Genomic DNA, 25,021 nt, shown 5'->3' with positions numbered 1-25,021 from the left:
TCACAGTATAGGAGTATCATCAAATGTATATTAATCTTTTGTAAAATAAGTATCCAAATAATTATCTACCCAATAATTTATCTCTGACAATTTGATAACATCTTTACTGTTTCATAAGCAAAGTCATTTATCTGTCATAACAAAATTTATAGTACTCCTTTGTGTCTTTATTTTCTTTAATTTTTTTATTAATTGGTCATGTTTGAGTAAGTGATCATTGGGGTTTTAATACTGTTTTAAATGCTGAACTTGGCACTGAGCCTTTCATAGAATGTAGTGTGTGTCTTATCCTTTCTTTATTTTTTTGTATTAAATTCTTTTATTGGTACATTGTAGGTATACAACGCAATTACATTTCTCATTGGGAATTGTACCTTTACATAATGCATCTTGGTTCTTATTTTTTCCCCATTCCTAGCCCTCCCTTCACGCCCTCCACCCTTCCCTATTTACAAAGACTTTATTTCCATTTTTTCTATTTCTCATCATTTTTTCCTTTCCCTTCTTTCCTTTCCCCTGCCCCTCCCACTACCCCTACCCCTTTGGACCTTTTCTTCCTATTTTACATTATCGATTATTCATTCTAATCATTGGTACATTTTAGGTATACAACATAATGACATTCATCATTGGAAATTTGCACCTTTCCATAGTCTCTCTTGGTTCTTATTTTTCACCCTTGCCCAGCCCTCCCTTCAACCCCTCCAGTCCTCCCTATTTACAAAGATTTTGTTCCTATTTTTCCATTTTCTCATATTAATTCCATTCCCTCCTATCCTTTCCCCTAGCCCTCCCACTTCCTTCCCCATTGCCCCTTTTCTTCCTATGAATTACCAAAGTTGAACGAAGAAGACCTATCCTTTCTTTATTCATTCTTTTTTATTTTTTTATTTTTTTGATACCAGGGATCAAACTCGGAACCTTGTGCTTGCAAGGCAGGCAACAGAACCACTGAACTAAAGCCCCGGTCCTATTCATTCTTTATTTACATTGCACAGTTTTGTAATACTATAAACACACGGTTATTATTTTTTTTAGTTTATTTCATTTTTACTTGTCTTAGAACACATAAAAAAACAAAAGTTTTTATAATATAAAATAAAAAGATTAAGGTTAGGTATATGATTAAACATTGTAGTGGTGTTATTATGAAACAAGGCTTCTACTTTCAGTGTTTAAATTTTTGGTAAGGGGCATGCACTATGTTACACTGGTTGAATAATCAAATTTTAAAATATTTTAGTATAAACTGATAATGTACAATTTTACCATAATTCTTTCTTGACAAATGTCAGTAGGACTTACATGTATACACATATCAGCGTAACAGTTTCACTTTTTAAAAACATGAGGCCTTATATTAAAACTAAAGTATTTGTATTTTTAAGGTAAAAGTTATAATAATTTTTACTTAGTTTTATATTGTCTAAACTTGTGTATAGTAACACATAAATTAATGATAGTACAGTAAATCCAAATCTGAACCCTAAGCCATACATCAGTGTTTTCATAATTATTGGGCAGTATGATTATTTGCATTATAACTTCATTAAAATTTAATTCTCAGAATTATCTCAACTTATGTTCATGACTTGTTTAACATAAATGGATTTTATATAACTTGTACATATTATTACCAATGGTCAGTAAGTAAAATATAGCTTAGGAAACAGAACATACTTGTGTTGAGAGGCTTCTCAGTAATCAGAGAGTTAAAGAACACACTGATTTTAGTTAGCTCCTTTACTACCACCTGCCCTATAATTGTAAAGTTGCTTAGCTTTCATATTTTTATTTAGTAAATTTCATTATATGTGCTTTTAAATCTAGTATTAGAGTGATTGAGTGGGTCTTTACTTCTTAATTATAGATATGACTATATAAAATCACATAAGTGACTTTAAACACCATAATAGTCTCTGATATTATTTTTGTGGTGATATTGTTTTATCATCTAATAAGATAGTTTTGGTAAATGCCAGTTCACCTATGTATACAAAAACACATATACATGCTTACACATACAAAAAAACGTAGTAATGCATGAAGTCAATCAATGGTTGTTTTGTATTTATTTCATAGAAAGAAAAAATATGACAAAAAGCCTCAAGGAAATAAATCATGTATTTGGCTTCTGTTGTTAAAAAAGGTTGTTACAGTGCACATTTTGTGTTATATCATACCATGGTGTATTCATGTAAAGGGCACTTGACATTTGGACCACGAAAATTAAATAAGATTTGAAAAGAAAGACAAATTGTGATAACTTTAAAATGTTCTGTGAGACTTTTGTAAATTTAAAAAAGAAACCAAATTTTATATTTTGAAGATTTTTCACAGATAAGTTCAGCTCCAGGCTGGCTTGCCTTAGTAATGCTGCATTAAAAGATTAAATTTTTGAAAAAGAAAACCCAAAGGAGAAAAATATAATAAATTCTTTACAATGCTAATATATTTGCACTTTATGAAAAAATGCAATAGGGAATTGTTTGGGGAAGGCAATGGGGAAGTGTTTAGGGTTATTGTCCTGTTCAGGTCTATGAATTTCAAAGATTACTTGGGATAGTGTTGGAGGAGATTAGAGAAGGGTAAGACTAGGAAAAGGAAGCCAGGTAGGAGATTTTTAAGGAATTAATCGTGCTGCTACAACTAGTAATGATTCTGATGCTGACATTGATTAAAATACCTCCACACTTATTTAGTCAAAATAACCCAAGCAGATTGCCTTCCTATTACAGATAGAAAAACGAGGACTTAAATTTGAAAACAGATGGCAAGTCAGAAATCAATTCAGACAGTCTGACTACAGAGTTTGTCCTCTGTACTGCTGTTTGTTGAGATTTTTTAATTAGAGAAGCAGTAATGAGAGAGATAGTGTTATAATTATTGATGCAGATAAGCAACCCTTTGACCAGTAAGATCTAGAGAATAAGAGAAAGGAAGGCATTGGGATGAATAGAGGTATCTGACTTAACTGACCTAGTGAATTACTGGATCTTTATCAAAATTGGAGATCTAAGGAGAGTATTGGAATTGATTCCATTAATCCTGCTCAGTTTTCCATAGTAGTCAGCCCTTTGTAACATGCTGTATGACTTACTTATATGTTTCTTTTGTTTTTACCTGACTGCTCTTTATATGATGTATACTTCAAGAGAACAAAGAGTTTTCGTGTTATTTGTTCGATAATATCACAGTCACCTAGAAGAGTTTCTCTCTTGTAATGAATATTTAGCAGTTTCTAGCTGCACAATGAATAAATATTTTTTAATGAGAAGTGGTTAAGGGATGAGCCCTATAGACCACCAACTGTTGAAGGATGGTTAGAACTTTAAGTGTGGGGGAAAAAAACCAAAACAACCAAGATGGTGTAACGAGAGGGGTAGGGGGAAATTAGTTGAGAGTGAGGTCATGGACGCAAAGACAGTAAAGAATTTTGAGGAAAAAAGAAAGAAAGTAGTCAGTACAGTGAAAGGGTTCCACAAGATTGGGTAAGGTAAGGAATGAAAGCATGTAGTGGATAAGGGAATCAGGATATATGTGACTTTAGTTGGCTGGAAGTTAAGATAAGTGAGACCTCTGAAAATAATATTTCTCCAGAATGGTTTGTATTTTAGGATAGTTTTACAAAATATTAGCTTCCCCCTTTGACCAGTTTTCCAGTGATCTTTTAGTGACAATTCAAAAGAGGAGAGATTCTGAGTATTATTAATCTATTGTGGAGCTTTCACATTGCTTTCTTCTCTGCCCTAGGTCGTATGAATATTTTAATTATGCTTTGGCTTATATACATTTCAGAAGATTATATCAATTTAAATGTAATAGAATTTTACCTGTAACTATATCAGGTGAAATGTTTAAGCAGTTTGTTTTCCTGGCACATATTCTAGACTTTTATTAGTGAGTGTGTAAGTTACATTTTTATTCTTGTTAAAGACAAAATATTTTATAGGTAGCAGCAGGAGTGCAAGCCAACACTCCACGTCTGCGTCCTACAAACTTTACACAGAAAACAAAGCATGTTAATAAAATGCTATTAAAGGTGAAAAGGCAGTGCTCTTCATGACTATTATTGCATATCCCCAAAATGCATTGTGATGTACCATAAAAGAACAGAGAGCTGAGAAATAGTTCAAGTTCAGCTCTGCCCCTAGCATTTGGTGGCTTGACCCTTAACCTCTGTTTTTATTTTCTTGTAGAATAAAGATGTAAGAATTGCAGAATTTGAAGTTCTCAAAGCACTAATATTTTTTATTTATTTATTTATTTATTTATATTTTTTGGTACCAGGGATTGAACTCTGGTCCTTGCGCTTGCACAGCAGGCAGCGAAACCACTGAGCTAAATCCCCGGCACTAATATTTTATAATTAACTGATCTTGTTAACCAAAGCCATACAAGTAGTATATATATTTTCCTTTGTATATTAAAGAATAAACATTGACAAAATTTGCTCTTAATGTTTATTATAATTTAAGTCCCTATACTTTCTCTAAAAAAATTTAGCTAACATTTATGTTTTAAAACATAATTTGTCTATGCTTTCTTTATATAAGGCAAAAATGTATCATTTTATTTTGGTTTGCTTGTGAGGAAACTAAAACTTATGTACTCAGTTATAAAATTTTCATAAAATTAGATTGACTAAAAATTCTTAATATTTTGACTTTTCAGTGTAGATTTGATTTAATTTAGAAGGTTTAAAATGACCACAGAAATGAATATTGCAAGTATTTGATCTCTAAGTTTATTCCTTTGGTATATTATATGGTATAATTCTTCAATTGAAGAATAAAAATTTTTGTCAGTTAATAATGGTTATTCTTCTATTAAACTACCGGTTTCAGTTTAAACAGTGATACTTTTGTCATTAGGAATTTTTTTATTACAAATTGGAGAATACTTTCATGTGCAGCAATATGATTTGGGTTTGCTGTAGTTTTATTTTGTGTCATTGAAAGAGGAAAAAAGGAAAATAAAGAGTAGGCAAACATCTTTTAATTTCATTTTGTATATTCTGCTACTTGCTTTGTAGTCTTATCATCCAATTTGTTGAATTCTCCAAAAGCATGTTATCGTCACAATTTTATATATGATACATCAAGGAAATTCCCTAAAGAAATGTATCTAGTGTGAAAATACTTTGAATTTGAATTTTCATATTTTGAATTTGATTCATCAATCAAATTTGATGAATCATATACAAAATTATTGGAAATTGTAGGATAAAAATTAATTTGATTCGAAGAAAAAATATGAAAGCAAAAAATCTACTACAAGCATAACCTAGCAGATAATCTGGCTCTTTGTTGTTTCATCTTATTCCCTCTCATATGCTCATTATTCCTCACTTAGTACCACTTGCTTCAGTAAATTAGCACTGCACTATTTATGGACTATCCTAAGGCTTCAGCATCGCTAACCTGAGAAGTAGTAAAGCATTTTGTATTTTTCTTATTGGCTTCTAGTTTGTTTAGGATTTCAGAACTATTGATAACCTTTCTATAATGTAATGCTTTTCTGAGAAGTATGTCAAAAGAATAATTTCTTATATAACATAAAGCTGTGCAATAGAGAGTAATATAAGCATTACTTTACATATAGCATGATTTAAGAAGAATAATTGCTTAAGTTCTAAAATCTGAATAGGACAATTCCTATAAAAGCCATTTATTGATGAACCAAAGATTTCATCTTTTTTTTCCTTTCTGGCATCTAAGGGCTTTCTTGCTGTAAATGTAACTTCCTTTACTTAGAATCATTGTTTTGTAACTAGCCTGTGCTCTAGTTTATGGATTCATTAGATTTAAGAATGAAATTACCTTGTTTTGTTTTGTTTTTGTACTGATCATGTTCAATTAGACAATTAAAATTGCCAAAACTGAACCAAGAAGATATAAAATACTCGAAAGCCCAATAACCAGCAATGGAATTGAGGCACTAATAAAACCTTACCAACTACGAAAAGCCAAGAAATCTAATAGGTTCCTTGCTGAACTCTACAAACACTTCAGGGAAGATCTGATGCCAGCACTCCTCAAATGCTTCAGTGAAATTGAGAGTGCCTACCGCCAAACTCTTAAATGGAAGCTATCATTCGCCTGATACCAAAACCAGACACAGACTTCAAAAAAAGAGAACTACAGACCAATCCCTTTAATGAATATACTGTAGATGTAAAACTCCTCAGTAAAATACTCCCAGAGAGAACGCAACAAATTATCAAAAATGTCATTTATCATGACCAAGTTGGCTTCATCCCTGGAAAGCAAGGATGGTTCATAATATGTTAATAAATACATCACATAAATAGAAGAACAAGAATCACATGATATCTCAATAGATGAAGAACAAACATTTGACAAAATCCACCGTCAATTCATCATAAAAATCCTGAAGAAAAAAGGCGTAGAAGGACCTTATCTCAATTATAACAAACCCAGTGCCAACATCATATTAAATGGGAGAAAACTGAAAGTTTTTTCTCTAATAAAAATCAGAAAAGAAAATTGTGTCTACTCTCAATACTCTTGTTCAGTCTAGCATGTGAAACTTATGCCAGAGGAATCAGGCAACAGCAAGAAGTAAAAGGATATGTATAGGAAAGGAAGAAGTTAGACTGTCCTTATTCACTGATGACATGATCTTTTATATAAAACACCAAAAAGTTTCCACCAAATGATTCCTGGAACTAATAAATCCAGCCATGTAGCAGCATATAAAATCAACACACAAAAATCAAAAATGTTTCTGTACACCAACAACAAATTGACTGAGAGAAAAACCAAGAAAACAGTCCCATTCACAGTAGCTTCAAAAAATTTAAATACCTTGGAATTAACCTAATCAAGAAAGTTGAAGACTTCTATAATGGAAACTATAGTACTCTGAAAAAGGAGATTGAAAAAAATCAGAAAATGGAAAGACATACCCTGCTCCTGGATAGACAGAACCAGTTTTGTCCAGATGTCCACATTACCAAAAATGATACATAGATTTAATGCAATCCAAATCAAAATATCAATAGCATTCTTCACAGAATTATAAAAAATCCTAAAGAAGGATACATTTAATTATTTTCAGGAAAATCTGTGCACCTTGAGACCATAATACTAAGTGAAATAAATCAAAAACACAAGCTTAAATGTCACATAGTCCCTCTTATATGAGAAACCCAATATACAAATAATAAAAAGAGCAAATTAAAAGTTAGATAATAAGAAATAGGAAGGTAGTACTTTCGCAGATGGGAAGGGTGTCTAAAGATGGAGGGTGAGGAGAGTTGGGACGAGAAGGGGAAGTAAAAAGGATTAAAATGTGATATTTACATGTAAGAACTCTCCACCATAAATATATTTATTATGTGTTGAAAACATGTGCCAATAAAAAATATGATTGTTAAGGAAAGAATAAAACATGCCTTAAAATTCAGTATGCTGCAGGCATCCAGTCATGAAATAAATTTTTTTTTGCATGTCTTGAAGATCGAATGAAATTCTTTTTAGTATTTTTGGGAAAAATAATGCTGTTCTTCATTTTCTTACTTTAAAATGAAGGTTTTAGATTTCATAAGCAGATTCTGACCTTTAAGAATGTTGTAGGAACCCAAACTCTTTCATAATCATGCCAGAAGCACTTTTGAATTAATTTAAAATGCCAATTTTTATGGTGCAATGAAGCAAAAATGGTCTTTGGTAATTTTTTAATTAATGGTTTTCTGCTAGAAATACTTATGTTTTACATTTTTTAAAAAAACAATTTTATGGGCCGGGGATTTAGCTCAGTGGTTCCGGCACCTGCCTTGCAAGTGTAAGGTCCCGAGTTCGATCCCTGGTACCAAAAATTTTTTAAAAACCAATTTTATTCAGGCCTAAGTTTAATTTTATAACATTGACCCCTTTTAAGTATATCGTTTAATATGTTTAAATAAATTTGAAACCAGTATGAAAACAATTCTATAATCCAGTTTTAGAAAACTCGTATCAGGATAAATTTTAAAAAACAACAACTGGTTTTTGCATTCAGTTAATGAGGTTAATTATTTTACACTGAAAACTTCAATTCTAATTAACTATGTTAATTCTTAATTTATCCTTCAATTGTAGGAAAATGTATTAAAAATATACTGGGATTTATAGTGGGAATAGACAAGTTGGAGTAAAAGATAGCCCATAGTAGTCTGTAGTATGTACACTGGTTGATCAAAAAAATACTATGTGTTTAAATTTTAAAAAATTATTAGAGTAAAAGACACATTTCCATTAACCTCCCTCCCAGTATTGTTCCTCTCTTCGAATGCACTTATCACATTGTTCTTGCCATTTTGTGAAGAAGTTCTGGAAGTCCTCTTCTGGGAGTGTGTGTAAGAGTTGTGATAAAAAATGCAGTGAATCTTGCTGGGTACCATTCAGTAGAAAGAAAGGCTTGTGGAAACGTTGTGGTGTGTCCACTTCTACCTTATTTACCAGATCTGGCACTATGCAACTTCTGGCTCTTCTCCAGAGTCAAAATGACCATGAAAGGTAAGTGTTTTGAATTGATTCAGGACATTGAGGTGGCCATGATATCACCCCAAAACACAAAAAATGACATCCAGAACTGCTTCAAAAAGTGGCAAGAACTATGGAATAAGTGTGTTTGAAGCATGGGAGAATATAGGGGCATTAATGGCAATATGCTTTTTACTGGAGTAAATTTTTAAAATTTTAAACACTTGTTGGATTTTTTAGTCACACCATGTAGAATCATTTAGAAAACAATATGTTAAAATCACTGGAAATAGAAATGTTATATAATAAATTGTACTGGGGCACTTAGTTAAAAGTCTTTGGAAAATAAATCATAGAGCACTATGTGTTGTTCACTAAAGTAATTTTTAGGTATATCAGTTATATAAATGGAAAACAAAAATACATAAGAAAAATAGAAAAAACTAGACAAAATTTATTTCTAGATATATAAGTACTTTTTAGCTATTAAAAATAGAATAAAATATAAAGTAACATACTATTTGACTATAGAAAAAATGTGACAAGGTAGACAGAAAACTTGGAAAAATGCAACAAACATATGAGAGGCAGAGAGTTAATGTGTGCTGTATGAATATTATATTTGTTTATAATCAAAATAGCACCAAAATGTAATAGATGAATATGTAAAGTAGATAATTCAAAAACGATATTGCTGATGTGTGTATCAAGCAACAAAGCTTCAAAGGTGCATGAAATAATGAAAGAACTAAAAGAAGTCATAGACAAATACACATGTATAGTTGTATACTTCAGCTCCTTTCTATCTCAAGAATTGACATAACGGCTCAACAAAAAGGAAGTCAGAAGAATTGGAAAAGATAAATAGCACCACTAGACAATAGAATGTAATAGACATTTTTACAGCACTTCATTCGACAATAGCAGTATAAAATTCTTTTCAAGTACCCAAAGAATGTTTACTAAGATATACCATATTGATATCATAAAATGAACTTCAACAAATTTTTTAAAATAGAAACCATGTAATGGAATTAAATAGGACACACGTATAAATACCGAATAGTTTCTCTAGTGTGAGAAACTGAGAGTGTAAATAAGGATTAAAAGGATTAATGACTAATAATTAATACTTTGAAATAGGAAAAGGTCCAAAGGGGTAGGTGTGGTGGGAGGAGATGCGGAAAGGAAAGAATGGGAAGGAAAAATTATGAGAAAAGAAAAAAAAATGGAAACAAAGTATATGTAAATAGGGAAAGGTGTACAGGTAATGGGGAAAAGAACCAAGATACATCATGTACAGGTACAAGCACCCAATGATAAATGTAAATGTATTGTATACCTAAAATGTACCAATAAAAGAATTTAAGCAAAAAAAAAAAAAAAAACAACTCCACACACTTCTATGAAATTGGTTAGTAAAATGGGAATTCTCAAGGAAAATACAAAATACATTCAACAGGACAAAAATAAAGCAGAATTTTTGGCACAGAGCTAAAGCTCTGCTGAAAGGGACATTTATAGCACTGTGTACTGGTATCAGAGTAGAAGAAAGGTCTCAACTCTGTTACATAAATTCTCATCCCAAGAAAATAGAAAATTAAGAGTGAAATAAGCACAAAGTAAGCAGAACAAGTAATGGTAAGACCAGATATGAATAAAATTGAAAATAAAAATGGAGTAGTGTAATCATCCAAATTGAAAGATTAATAAAGCAATAAGATAAATAACTTTTATATAAATTTGGCAGCATTCATAAGACAGATGTTCCAAGACACCCAGCAAAACTACCAATATTACCAAATTTTATATTGGCTGGGTTTTCTAATATATATATATATATATATATATATATATATATGATAAAGTTCAATTTATAAATGTGGCATAATAAAAGATTAACAACAGTAATAAAATAGAACATTTTATAAGAACAGAGCATAGTAAAAGTTATGTGAATGTGGTCCGTCTCAAAATATCTTATTGCATTATACTCACCCTTCTGATGTTGTTGATATGAGTTAATACAGTACTTAAGCGATGAGATGAAGAGGGATGAATGATAAGCATTGTGATGTAGTATTAGGCTACTATGTAATGGTTATCTAAATCTTAAGTACTGTGGTACCACTAAAGTCAATCTGATAACTGAGATAGCTCCTAAGTAACTAATGGGCAAATAGCTTATATAGCATGGATACACTGGACAAGGAGATGATTCACATCCCAGGTGGAACCGAATAATATAGCCCATGATTTCCTCATGCAACTCAGAATGTCATGCAATTTGAAATTATGAATAATTTATTTCTGGAATTTTTTACTTGATGTTTTTTACCTATTTCTGGATAACTAAAACCACAGAAAGCAAAACTGCAGAAAAGGGGGAACTTCTCTAACTTAGAAACTCGCTGAGGTGGGGAAAAGGAAAGCTCAAGGCCCAGGTGACTTTGCTGGTGAGTTTTATCTATTTATACCAATTCTACACTACCTACCAATTCTACACTATATACTACCTGAGAAGAGCACATTTCCCAGTTCATTTATGAGGGAATCATTATGCTGATACAAAAACCCATCAAAGACAGTCCAAAGAACAGCAACAACAAATATTTCTTACGAAGTTAGATTTAAAATCTTCAACAAAATATTATCTAGCCAAGTCCAAACTTGTATACATAGAATTATACAGTAGGATTAAGTGACATTTATTCTATGTATATAAAGTTGCTTCAAACAAATTGAAAGAAATTAATATCTATAACACTCATGGGCTAAAGGATAAAATCATATGATTTATGACTTAATGTACAAAAACATTTAATATACTATACCCATTTGTGAGGGAAAAAATTATCAGCACATAGGAGTAGAGTGAGTTACTTAAACTTGATTAAAAAAAGCATATGTAAAAAGTATATTGCTAACCTTATTCCAGTGATGATGAACCTTTTAGAGCTTTTAATGATGATACAAACAGTCTGCATGCCATAGGTTTGTCACCACTAGCCTTATACTGTATTGTGAAAGACTGAATGCTTTTGTCCTAATGCAAGGCTGTTTACTTTCTCCCCTACAATATCATATTGGAAGTCAGAGTGAGTTTAGCAAGGTAGTATGATTCAGAAGCCCACATACAAAAATCAATCCAGTTCCTATATACTGGCAATGAGCATTTACAAACTAATTTTTAAAACACAGCACAATTTATAGTGGTTTCAAATTAATGAGATGCCTATGCATAAATTTAGCAATGTCCACAAGATTGATATAAGAATACTACAGAACACTGATATATGAAATTTAAAAAGATAAAAAAACCAAGAGGTATACTGTGTTCATGAAATGAAAGACTCACATTAGTAAGATATAATAAATTCTCTAGTTTCTTTGTAGGAATCTTACATTGAAATTCTAGCAAGATTTTTTTATAGGTACATACAATCTGCTTCTAAAATTTTTTTTGAAAAACATAATTATTCAGCTTTGGGAATAATTAATGTTTTGTACATTTATATAAAAGGAAATTATTCATCTTAAGTCCTATTATAAAATACCAGTAATTAAAACTCTAGGATTAGTGACAGGATAGACATAGAATCCAGAACTATACATTTATAAGTGTGGTTAACTGATACTTAAGTGCAAAGCAATTCAGTGGAGAATAGTAGTGTTCAACAAATGATGTTGGAATATTTGGACAAGCATAATGAGAAAGGTAAACCTGAACTCAAACCTCATATCTTAAAGAAAATTTAAAATCCATCTAAATGTAAAAAAAAAAATTGTAAACTTTTAGAAAAAGCATGGCCTAGGATCACAGAAAGATTTTTAAATATTAAAGACTATTGATTTACCTCTTAAAGATTCTGTGAAGGGGTAAAAAGATAATACATAGATTGAAAAGAAATACTTGAAAATCACCTTTCATCAAACAACTTACATGAAGAATATATTAAGAATTGTTCTAAACATAACAGTAAGAATACCAATAATCCCAATGGAAAATGGGCAAAAGACTTGAACAGATATTTCACCAAAGACTATATATGAATAGCAACACTGCAGAGCACATATGAATAGCAAATATGTACATGAAAGATGTATAACATCATTAACTATGAGATAGTTATTAAGAAAATATGGATACTGTTAGTATAGATTATGATATAAATATAGATAATTGCTAGGGAAATCCAAATTAAAAATGATGACATGCTACAACATAGCTGTTAGAATGGTCAAAATAAAAATACATTATTGAAAAATATGCTTAGAAAAGTGTAACTGATACAGGGGTTCTCTTATACAGACCTTCTTTAGATTTTAAGGTATTTAAGGTGTAGGGTTTTGGAGAAAGGGGTCTAATTCGGTTTGTGACCACAAAGCAACCCTAAGTATTTCAAGTGAATTGCCAAAAGAGAGATAAAGCATCAGGTTTCCAGTAATTTGATAGATATTCAACTCAATACATTCTTTTCTATGATTTGCTTTCTTTTCCTTAAATTAACCCTTCCTTCCCAATCATATAAGCTTTGTTCCCACAAAACCTGATTGGCATTCTCAGACAAGATGGAGGATAAAGAATATTCCAAGCTTGTGTGCATTCATTTGGTGACAAAATACTCGCAAGAGTCTTAGAGTGGTGCTTTCTGTCTAGACCAAACTTTGAAATTATAGACCTTATACCAGAATATATTTATTATTCATACATGAAGTTGGTACAAAATAAAAATGAAGTGACTTGTAAATATGTTAGGGTTTTTTTTGCGTGTGTGTGACAGGGTCTTGCTATGTAGTTAAGACTGACCTTGAACTCACTATGCAACCCAGATTGGCCTCAGATTTGCAGCAATCCTCCTGCCTCAGCCTCCCAAGTACTGAGATTACAGGTTTGCACCGCCATGCCTGGCTTATATGTTTGCATTTAACTGTGTGGGAGTGTGAGACTGAAGTCAGCCTTCCTGAGTTTGAACATCATCTCTACCACTTACTAATTGTATAACCTTAGATAAGTCACTTAACTTTTTTCTACCTTCATTTCTTCGTCTATAAAATGATAAGAGTTCCTGTTTCATAGTAGTTGTGAAGATTATGTTATTTTGTATGGCATTTTTAACAGTAACTAGCAGATAGTAAGCCTTTGGTATTAACGGTTATTACTAGCTCTTAATTGTGAATATTTCAAGTAGATTCTGTAAATTCTTAGCTTCCTTTGAAAATAAGCTAAAATATTGTTTTGCCTAAAGCATTTTTGTTATTTTAGATATAATGAAGCATTGAAAGGTGAAATTACTTGTAAATATGAGAAAGCAAATATTATGCTTCTAGAATTTAATTCTTTTCCAAAATTTCTCTGAGTTTTTAAGTCCTAAATGTCATTTTTATCCATATGTAAGCTTTAGGACAATTTATTTCATATTATTCAGAATCCTCTCTCATGCTATTGCATTTTAGTACTCTTCAAAAACAACTGCTTATTATTATAATTTTCCCTTTGTAGGTCACCTTTTGCTGCTGTGACGGACTATTCAGTTACAAGGAATAATGTTATACAGCTCTGCTTGGAATTAACAACAATCGTGCAACAGGTATTAGCTTGCAAACTTTCATTCATTTAATTTGCTAGCTGTTTCATTTTCACACTGAGAAGTATTATTTTTACCGAGTTATAAGATACTAGTTTTGAAGTTTCTTATTCAAAGACAGTGCTCTAAGGAGACCAAATATGTAATTATTTGTTGGAAGACTATGCATATGGCTCAGTAAATTGTGATTTTATTTACCAGAAGTTATAAAAGGAACCCAAACTTCTAAATAAATCATTTAATATGGTCATAATGAGTATTAGTCTCACACTTTCAGTGGGGATGACTAAACTATATTGTGTTTTACCAAACTAAATTACCCCTTTCAGATAACAATCTCAGATTTTTGCTCTAAGGCTATTAGTTTCACTTATGTATGTCTCCATGAACAAATATGCATAATAGCTTTTAGGAATTATCTAATTAACTGAACTGATATTCTTACTTTGAACATTTTCTAAGCCAGGGATCCCAACATCAAATGTCTTCAGGGGTCTAGCACCTAATATAAATGTTTGGATCAAATCGGGTGTGAGACAAGAAGAAATGGTAGACACTGAAGTGAATTGCCTAGTAGATATGCTGCAAAATTTTATTGAAATCTAATAACAAAATGTATCTGAAAGATCTTGAGGCCTGCTGCCACCACTCCCTGTAAGTCTGATGTCAACCTATTAGTGCTGCTTCTTCCTCAGGTTGCTATTATCCAATGATTCAAAAATAGGGATAGCAGAAGATAGCATATAATGATGTGACAATTATCAGATGAGTTAGGGAAAGTGGTAATTTATTCTTCTGCTTCCTGTGCTTCATTACCTGGGATTTGTAAGTTCTTATATTTCCTATATTTTCTCAAATAAGAAATTTTATTAATAATAAACTTAATTCCTTCAGTATATTTTTGTTGGACTGTTTGCACCATGTATCTGAAATGACAGATTGTCAGATTTTTTTTCATTATAGTCTGGAGTACATTTATGACTTAGATGTGAAACACATCAGACATTCATCAGAGTTATATCTTGGCAACTCATCGTTCTTAGTCAAACAGACCATTTATGAAGATGGTGAATATTTTATCAGCTTTGAAGTATCCTAACAGTCTAGTTGTTTCATACTTGATATGAATAAATTTCTTTTCGGAATTTCAAAGATCTCAACTGGTTAGCAGCGAGAAGAGTAGCTCTTGAGAAGAACAGCATTTGAGAGCAAAGGTTAGCAAATATATTCTGTAAAGTAATACTTTACAGTAAATACGTAAGGTTTTGTAGGCTGTATATATGGTATCTGTTCGAACTACTCACCTCTTGTAGCATAAAAGCAACTATAGATAGGGCTAAATGAATGAATGTTTCAATAAAATTTGAGTTATAGGGACCAGAGGTTTAGCTCAGTGGCGCCAGCACCTGCCTGGCAAACACAAGGTCCTGAGTTCAATCCCTGGTTCTGAAAAAAAAAAAATTTTTTAATTGTAAAAATAGACAGCAGGCCAAAGTTTGTCCATGAATTTACTGACCTATGTCCTAGGGCAAAGGTAGTCCAGTGTGAAGAGCAACATTGTCATCACATGGAAACTTATTAGAAATTCACATTCTTGGTACCTACTTAAAATGTTTTGTGAGTAGCACTCAGGAACTTGTTTAGTAGTTTTCAAATTGGCTCTGATGCTCATATATGGTTGTAGAGCACAGAGGTAAAAGCAATAATAAAATTTATGGATAATTTTTCTTTCTCCAAATTATCAGTAGCATGTCTTTGGAAATCTGTTTTTTAAAAGCTTTATTTAATTTGAAGGCATTAAACTTAACCAAAGATTTGGGATGTGAATACAGATTTTTATGTTGCTCTCTTTTAATATGAGAGAAATTCTCTGGTATAAAGCACAGTTATTATGTAGTTTTTATACTGTAATCATCCCTAGCATCTTAATGTTGGATATGTGTTCAGAGGCAATCTATATAGATGCAATAATTATAGCACAAGTATTAATACTTAGGGTTATATGATAAAATCTATGATAACCATATTGTTTTATTTAAGCTTTTTCATTTATATCAGACTCAGGACAGTTGAGATACTGTGGAACTAAGTGGAAGAATTAAAAGTTCATTACTTTCTTTCTTTTTTTTTTTTTTTTTCTACCGGGCATCAAACTTGGGTCCTTGCGCTTGCGCAGCAGGCGGCAAAACCACTGAGCTAAATCTCCGGCCCAAAAGTTCATTACTTTCAATTTTTGTACATGAAAAACTCATTGTTATTGAAAGCAATCGATATGTCAACTTTGAAAATAACTTCAAGTATGTACATGTATGACATAGGATGATTTTTATTTTTTGTGTGCCCGAAACATCTGGAACTGGATGATGAGTTTAAGGTTTACTTTTGAGTAGTGGGCCAACACTTTTTTACCTTATACAGCAAGACTGGAACTTTAAATGGCAACCACAGTAAGCTTTTTTAGAAATCCGGAAGGAGAATGTCAGATGATTTGTTGTTACTTAACTCATACATGCCTAATTTTTTTTGCCAAAAAGTAATCTTGAAAAAAGTTAACCTTTTGTTTAATTTTTATATAGAGAGATAATAAATGGAGAGTTTTCTTTAGAACCCACAGATTGCAGAGCATGTCTTTGTCACTACTAACTGTTGTATTGAAAAGAATGGTTGAAATTTCAGTGAATTACGTTCTTCTGTGGAGACATATGGAGAGATGGAAGAGCAGTTTGTGTCAGATGTGACCAACCCACGCATTCTGCAATTTTAAGAACCTACCATCTAACTAATAAATGATTCAATTTTTGCTTCTTTCCAGAATGTGTGAATGTCTGGTATTGACAACTTTATAGAAAATATATCCCATTCTCATATTGCCATCAGATAAGTGTTTATGTTTTCAACAGGACCTTTCAATAGCTGCACTATTTGGCTCAACATTCTTTTTAGGAATCTTATTATAAGGCAGTAATAGCTTTAAGTTTTGCTATTTTAAAAACATATCTAGGGCATGCATTTATTACCAAGCTTTCAAGAAATCTCATCTGAACAGTTGTGATAGTTATGCTTCGAAATACGCTGTGCTTCAAATTATTTTGGCTCAACTTTAATTATTTTGATTCCCTTTGCAGCAAAATGAGGTGATCAATATCTAAAAATAAACTGTTACAAATGACTTCATTTCCCTTTTTAATATAAAGTGGTAGTACTATGGAGTAAGTGGAAAGTGTTTGTTGATACTGGTCACTTACATTTAAAATAATGCTAAAATTAGAAAAAGTCAATTTCTTTTAAAAACTTACATTTAAAGAAATTTATTTAATCTACTATAATAATTTACTTATTCCAAGTGTGATGTGTTCAGATCATTATATTTGAAGTTTTTAATTTTTTTATTAGTACGTGTTTGCAGTACATAATATTTATAGTTCTTGTATGGAGTTGGTACATAATACATAACACATCTTAATTCCTTTTTTCATCTACCTCGAGACCATAATGTTAAGTGGAATAAGTCAGACACATAGCTTAAATATTGCATGGTTTCTTTTTTTTTGAGAAATTTGAATTATAAAGAGCAAAATAAAAGATAGGAAATAGGAAGGAGAGAGATGGATCTTTCTCCAATGGGAAGGAATCAAGAGGTAGAGGGAGTGGGGAGAGAGGGGAGGGAAAGGGGATCAAAAAAAGGTAATTGAAGTTCTCCTAAAAAGAGTTGTTCCCTAGCACTTTTCTCCCCACATAAAACTGGTTACGAAAACACTTTTGAGAAAAAAGAAAAACTGATTTAAAAATCATAAATGGAAAGAATTCTCACAAAGAACTGAAGCTTCATTTAAAGCACTGTCAGCAACTGAATCAGAAAAGAGAGACAGGTACCCACGCACTTCTTGTCAGCACTGAAATAATTGCCATGATGCCTGTCTTAATGGGTATCAGCATAACCTAAAATTATTCTACTGTACCATTTTTATATTCTCTTCAGACAGAAAAATGATGAATTAGATTGTCACTAGTTAAGAAATGAGCACAAAAAGTGTCAGTGTGAAAGGTAAAGTTTTGTTGAAGCTTAGACTATTTAGAGCAGGGAACAGGATTGGAGACAGTGCATCTTGGGAGACTTGAGACTTACCCCTGTTTCTTCATGATCATTTCACATTGGACAAACCATGTCACTGATTGCTTCATCTATAAACAAATAATCACATCTTCCTCAAAGTTGTTGTGAGAATTAAATTAGGTGTAATTAAAAAGGGTTCAAAAATATGAAGTAAAATTAAAAGGAAAAAATGGAAACCAAGTCTTTGTAAATAGGGAAGGGTGGAGGGGGTGAAGGGCGCACAGGTAATGGGGAAAATATAAGAACCAAGATACATCATGTATAGGTTCAAGCACCCAGTGATAAATGTAAACGTATTGTATACCTAAAATGTACCAATAAAAGAATTTAAGGGAAAAAAATGAAGTAAAAGACTAAAAAGAAAGCAGTATTTATAAAATGCATGAGGAATAGAGACTTGATTAAAGAAAAAGTAAAAACTTTATTTTTAAAGACAAATGTACAGAGATTTTTTTCTCCATTTGGTGTTTTCTAAAATACCAAATTTAGCTACATTCTTGCTCTACAAAAATTTTAAAGGAATGATGCTCTGCCTATTTTTGATATTGTATAACAATGGAAAAAGATCTATTTATAAAGTGGGTGATTTTTTTAAAAGTCTTGGTTTACATTAGGATGTTCTTTATATTTTAATGCAAATTGATTATTGTATATTAATATTCTGAAATATGTTTTGAAGCATCCATGTTCAAATGTAACACAGAAATTAATTTTGATCACCTGTGAACTTGCCATTCCTACTCACATACACAAATGTGGAAAATTCAGAGCATGTAAAGGTGAAAGACTGTTGTGTGAGAGTCATACAGAATGTGTTTTAAATGCTATATTAACACCAAGCAGTCATTAAGTACTTGTAAAAATTTAAAGTAGGAACATAATTGTGTTGAAGAAGGCAGGGTATATATTCTTTGCTTCATATAGTAAGCGTGAAAGCATATGAAAAACCCAGCCAGAATAGTCTTACAGTCATCTCAAACACAACTCTAAATACTACTTTTACTATGTATTCAGGGTAGTGTTTAAGCTTTCCTGAATCAGACGTTCCAGGTGACCTGAAAATTGAATTAGAGCTCTTGGGATTGAAACTGGGGCATTTCAGATAAAAAAAAACCAGGACAAACCTTATGTATAATTTTTAAACAATATGAATTATATTACTTACCATACTCACTGAAGGCAGTATGAAAGTCAATTCTGTTTTTTCACTTTGTATTTAAACTAATGCTTTTAGTTTAGTTATAGTTTGCTCTTTAAGTTTCTTTCAGATGTTTTAACCAGGAAGGAGCAAAACTGATAGATTTTCTATATGATCTTAATATAGTGGATCAAGAGTTAGATATGTTACATGTGTATACCTGTATCTTCTCAAAGGCCTATGCTTAACAAGAAGGTTATAATCAGAAAAACATACATCACATGAAATCTTCATTTATGTTATTTTAAAAATACCTAGTTATTCATAGCTTCATATTTTCTGAAGGTTCAAAATAAATACGTGAGTTATTAAATCATGTCATGCTAAGACTATACCAAAGAATGATTTCAAACATTGAGGTTCAGTAATTATTATTCCATCTTTTTGACACTGGCCTGGCGGTGAGCAAAAAGTTAAAGATTTAATGTGTGCTATATAAAAATAAATGCTGAAATAAACTATTTTCATAGGGTGGTTTTATAAACCATCTGAATCATCCTGCCAAACACTTAAGAATGTAGATAGTATCACCATTGATAATAACAGGAAAATAGATGGGTGTTTTATGTCAGTCAAGTTATTTTAGATAGTAAATAAATAACATGGTACTATTTCTCAGACATCTGCCTTCTTCACTGTATTACACTTGAGATTTTAAGTAATATTTTATACATTCCAAAGAATGCATATATGTGTGTGTATGTGTGGATGCATAGATAGATAGAATATAATAAATACGTATGAATCTGTCTTCTGATTTAATAACTAGAACATTACCAATGTTGTTTTCATTACTATTGAGTTCCTCTGCATATCATCTGCCTGGCTTTTCTCGGAGTGTTTATCCTTTCATTCTTCTTAAAATTGTTCGTATTCTTCTCTAAAAATATCATTTAATTATGCTTGTCTTTGAGGTTCATAAAAATGTTATCAATCTGCATCTTACTTTTTTAAAACTTATTTTTAAGTTCATTGGTTTTTATGCTGTAGCTATAGACTGTTAATTTTCACTTCATACAGAATTGCATTGTGTGCTGTACCCAAATATGATTATTTATTCTCCTGACCACGGTCATTTGGGTATATACCTACATTTAAGTATATACTAAAGAGTGTAATTGCTAGCTTATATAGTTTGTACTTGCTTATTTTTATAATTGTACCTTATCATGTTCTCAAAATATTATTTCTTATTGTGCCTTATACTTTCATTACCTTTCTATTCCTGCATTATTGTATTTTTGTCATTATCTTATCATGCAGTTCATTTTTCAAAAGGCTTTTTATAATTTTCTCACAAAGATCCTAAGAAAAAACTTTTACCATTATTCCTTTGTTACGTGTAAGGCAACATACGTAGAAAAGTACATTAGTCAATTATGACCCTCTTAAGTAATAAAATAAATTTCAGGAGAGATTTTTTAGTATGCTTCTCTTTGTTATATACCATAATTACTCTTTTTAAAAATTAATCAAACCCAAAGTAATGTTAATCCATTTTTAAAGAGATTTGCTGTTACAGATTTGGTCAAAGCAAGAGAAGGCTTCATGTATCTGTCTCTATCTAGTGCCTAGCAAATATATGTTTGTTTAAAAAATGAAATAATTCATTTTGCCCTTAAAAATTCACCCAAAATGATTACGGAAATTTTAATTTGGCTACTGTAACTCACTGAAATACTGACAAAGATGTGAAAGGGAATTAAACAGGAAACACTAATTTTTCAAAGTTATTGGAATCCATGTATATTACGATTATTACAAATGCAAAAATAGTTCATTTTACTTTAAGGTTGCTTCTTCCTATTGTTTTTGCTAATAGTCCTTGCACCTGCAGGGAGATAAATTAAGAGAAAGCAATGTGCACAGCACTTATTTCCTCCCTAGTGAGTTGAGGAGTGAAGGGACAGGAATTACTATGGAGAGGACTAGAGGCTCAGAGCTGAGTCTCAGTTTGGAGCTAGAAAAGCTCTCCATTATTGTTCAGTCTACTTTCCACCCTCCCCAAATCAACCCATATGTTCATTTCTTAGTATCATTTAGAATGCATCTGTAGCTTTAAAGTTCAATTTTGATCTCATATCAAATTTAGTAATCTGAGCCATAAGTGAATATAGAATATAGTGTCATTGAACAGTGCAACACCGATTAGAGTGGAAGTCATAGAAAGCCTAAGGGAAAAGTCAAAAGTTTCAATTAGATATCTTTATTGGTTCTGGTTCTGTATTTTCTTGTGTATCTAGTTCCTATTTAAGTGCAGTGCCAAAGTTTTCATAATGCTTTTTAAAATGTCTTCCATAGTGAATTTCAACAAATACAAATACCATTAACTATTAATTTCCTTTTCAATGTCTCATTGTTTTCCATCTCCCTCCTCACCTCACAAAATATCTCACTAACTTGTTTCTTCCCACCTAAACTATTTACATAAATGTTTTCCTGTTCTAATTTCCAAAAGGGTTCACAACTGCCTTTTAGAATTGAAATGTTTTCTTCCCTGTATTCTTCTGCTCTCCTTTTTAGCCCTTCCATCATACCACATCATCTACATAAACCCTGTTCCTCAGAATATTTAAATTAATTTTAAAGGGGCTATATAAAATTTAATAGGTATGACTATTTTGAAATTAACAAAATGCTTTATGGCATCTATAAATACAAGATAGGAAAAGACTAGATTTACATGAAAATAGCAGAATGTAATCTGAGGTTTATTGTGAATTACAATGTGTGAGGAGTGAAATTGTACATGTGAAACAGCTGGGAAAATGATGAAATAGTTTTGGGAATTAACCTCTGCATTGAATACATCTTCATATGCATGACTGTCTTGTTTCTTCCTTGTATTTGGTGGAGGATTTTATCATTCAAGGTAAACTAGATTATATTATAGTAACAACTTGAAAATATTAGTGGCTTTTAATAGCACTTGTGTCCAGTGATCACAATACATATCCATCCTGAGTTGCTATAGCTCTGTACTGTACATGTTCTCTTCAAAGGCCAAGGTGAAAGGCTAGTCTCTTTTAGAACCTTGCTGGTCATCATGGCAGAGCGAAAAGAGAACATGGTGAGCCATGTAGTGTTTCTAAAAGCTTCTGTATGGAAATGAAATACATTATGCATGCTCACAGTTTATTACTAAAAAACCCCAACAAAGTATGTGCCTATGAATGACTACAGTGTCCCTAGAAATTTTACTTTTACTTTTTTTCTTATGAAAAAGGCAGGGCATGTTTGGAAGTCATAGTATAGTCTGTCACAGCAATGAATCTTTGGCATAGCATTATACTGGCATTTTGAGGACAGTAGTATTGTTAATTTGGACACGAAGAAAGAGATGAAATTAAATTATGTGGGAAATGTTTAAATATTAATCAGTAAAGATTGAGTTTGAAAATTTTCAAACAATGTGACTACTTACATAGGTGGTCTTATTTGCTTCCTTGACACTCTGCTTATGTGTCTTTTTACAGCTACCAATGTATTTTGCCAACTTTAATGAAGTATACTTGACAAATAAAAATGTATAATTGTTTTGATGTATGTGTACACTGAAGTGATTACAACAAACAAGCTAATTAAAATATACCTCACCAGGGCAGGGGATTTAGCTCAGTGGTTTCGACGCCTGCTATGCAAGCACAAGGACCCGAGTTCGATCCCCGGTACCGAAAAAAAAAAAAAAATACACATCACCACACACAGTTATGTTTGTGTGTTGTGTGGTGTAAACTACTCCTTTAGCACATTTCAAGTGTGTAATACATTTTTATTGACAATATTCATTATGCTATACATTAGGTCTTCAAAATGGTTAGTCATCATGTAATGAAAGTTTGCATCCTTTGACCAATATCTTTCTCCCACCCCCTACCTCTGATTATCATCATTCTATTTTGTTACTATTAGTCTAACTTTGTTTCTCAGATTCCATGTATAAGTAAGATTGTGCACTATTTATCTGTCTGTGTCTGGCTGATTTCACTTAGCATAATATCTCCCAAGTTCATCCATGTTATCACAACTAGCAAGATTTCCTTCCCTTTTAAGAATAAACAGTATTCCTGTGTGTGTATCTGGATGCATCATAGGATTTTTACACATTTACCAATTGTGAGACACTTAGGTTCTTTTGTTTGTATATGTGAATAGTGTTGCAAAGAACATAAGAGTGTATATATCTCTCTGAGCTAGTCATTTTATTTTCTTTGCATATTTACACAGAAGTGGGATTACTGGATCATATGGTATTTTTATTTTAAATTTTGTGATGCAGTTTCATACTACTTTTCATAATGACTGTACCAATTTACATTCCCACCAAAAAAATACAAGGGTTCCTTTTTCTTTACATCTTTATCAGTACTCAATATTTTCTGACTTTTTGATAATTGACATTCTAATAGGTGTGTAATCATATCATTTTAGTTTTGATTTTCATTTCCCTGATAACTAGTGATGTTGTGCAATTTTAATGTATCTATTGAATATTTGTATATCTTCTTTGAAAAAGGAATATCTATTCAGTTTCTTTAACCATTTTTGAGTTAGTTTTTGCTTGCTATCGAGTTGTAGGTTGCTTACATATTTTATATATTAATACTTTATTGGATATAAGGTTTGCAAATATTCTCTCTTTCCATTCTTTTGATGATTTTCTTTTGTTGTGTAGTAACTCCTTAGGATGATACTGTCTCACTTTTTTATTCTTCCCTTTGTTGCCTGTGGCTACTAATTTACGTTATATACACATTTATGCCATTTTCCTCCTCTTATATTTTGCTCTTTGTATCTTCTTCCCTGTAGAATTTTATTTGGTTGAATTTTATCATTGTGTCTTTTAAGTGGTCTTTGCATATTTTTATCTATATTACTGAACGAAATAATATGTGGCTTGGCATAATGCTTTGATAAGAAGTAGGGGATCAAAAAATGTTATCTCCACAATAGAATAGTTCACTACTATGTTGTTGTTAGGTAAGAGACATTATGTTTTTAAAATATCCTTCCTTAATATCTGATGATATTAATATATTATAGCAATGATAATCTATTTCAAAGGTAATAATCTGTAATGTATGTAAATATAGAGTATATTATTGTATGTAGTGGGGGGAGTTATTGCAGTTGTGGGTGTGAAGACACCCAACTACAGAATTATGAAATCAAGGCCATTGTTAAGTTGAAAGGAACTATAGAAATCATCTAATTTTATCCACCTTCATCTAGTCTGGGTGATGAAGTTGTTACTATAATGTTACTATAGTCTGGGTGATGATAATAACAGCATTTTCATGTGTTGTAATTTACAAAACATTTCCATAGTACTTGATATTTATAGAGAAGCAGAGTTGTTACCATAATGCTGAAGGCAACTCTATGAGGTAGGTATAAGCATAGCTATTTTTTTATCTGCTAATTATAGTTGTCTGGTAGGAAAAGAATTCATTGGGTCTGTCATACGGTATAGAATACAACTAACCATGGTAGAAACCAGAAGCATTACAGACAGTAGAAGAAAGAAATTTATTATTTATATCTATCCTAGAAAAGAGTTAAGCTTACCCCTTAGTCAGATTATCTCTCATTAGAGGAAGGCAAATTAAAACAACATTGAGATTACATGTTA

The 25,021-nt window shown here is 31.6% G+C and overlaps 1 protein-coding gene across 12 annotated transcripts in view; it reads left to right on the top strand.

The window, feature by feature from the left end:
* Window positions 1–25,021, top strand: part of Cnksr2 (connector enhancer of kinase suppressor of Ras 2) — a 272,194-nt gene that overhangs the window by 59,679 nt on the left and 187,494 nt on the right. For all 12 annotated transcript variants that reach the window (XM_021245320.2, XM_004866183.3, XM_021245322.2 and 9 more), the window contains exon 4: window positions 13,993–14,080. In XM_021245320.2, the coding sequence (XP_021100979.1) occupies window positions 13,993–14,080 (88 nt within the window). The remainder of the gene's footprint in view (window positions 1–13,992; window positions 14,081–25,021) is intronic.

The sequence above is a fragment of the Heterocephalus glaber genome, unplaced genomic scaffold (assembly GCF_053883595.1).
Source record: "Heterocephalus glaber isolate CG9 unplaced genomic scaffold, H.glaber_assembly_v1.0 deba00001594, whole genome shotgun sequence".
In the NCBI taxonomy this organism is placed as follows: domain Eukaryota; kingdom Metazoa; phylum Chordata; class Mammalia; order Rodentia; family Bathyergidae; genus Heterocephalus; species Heterocephalus glaber.
This window is presented reverse-complemented; position numbering and strand designations above follow the sequence as displayed.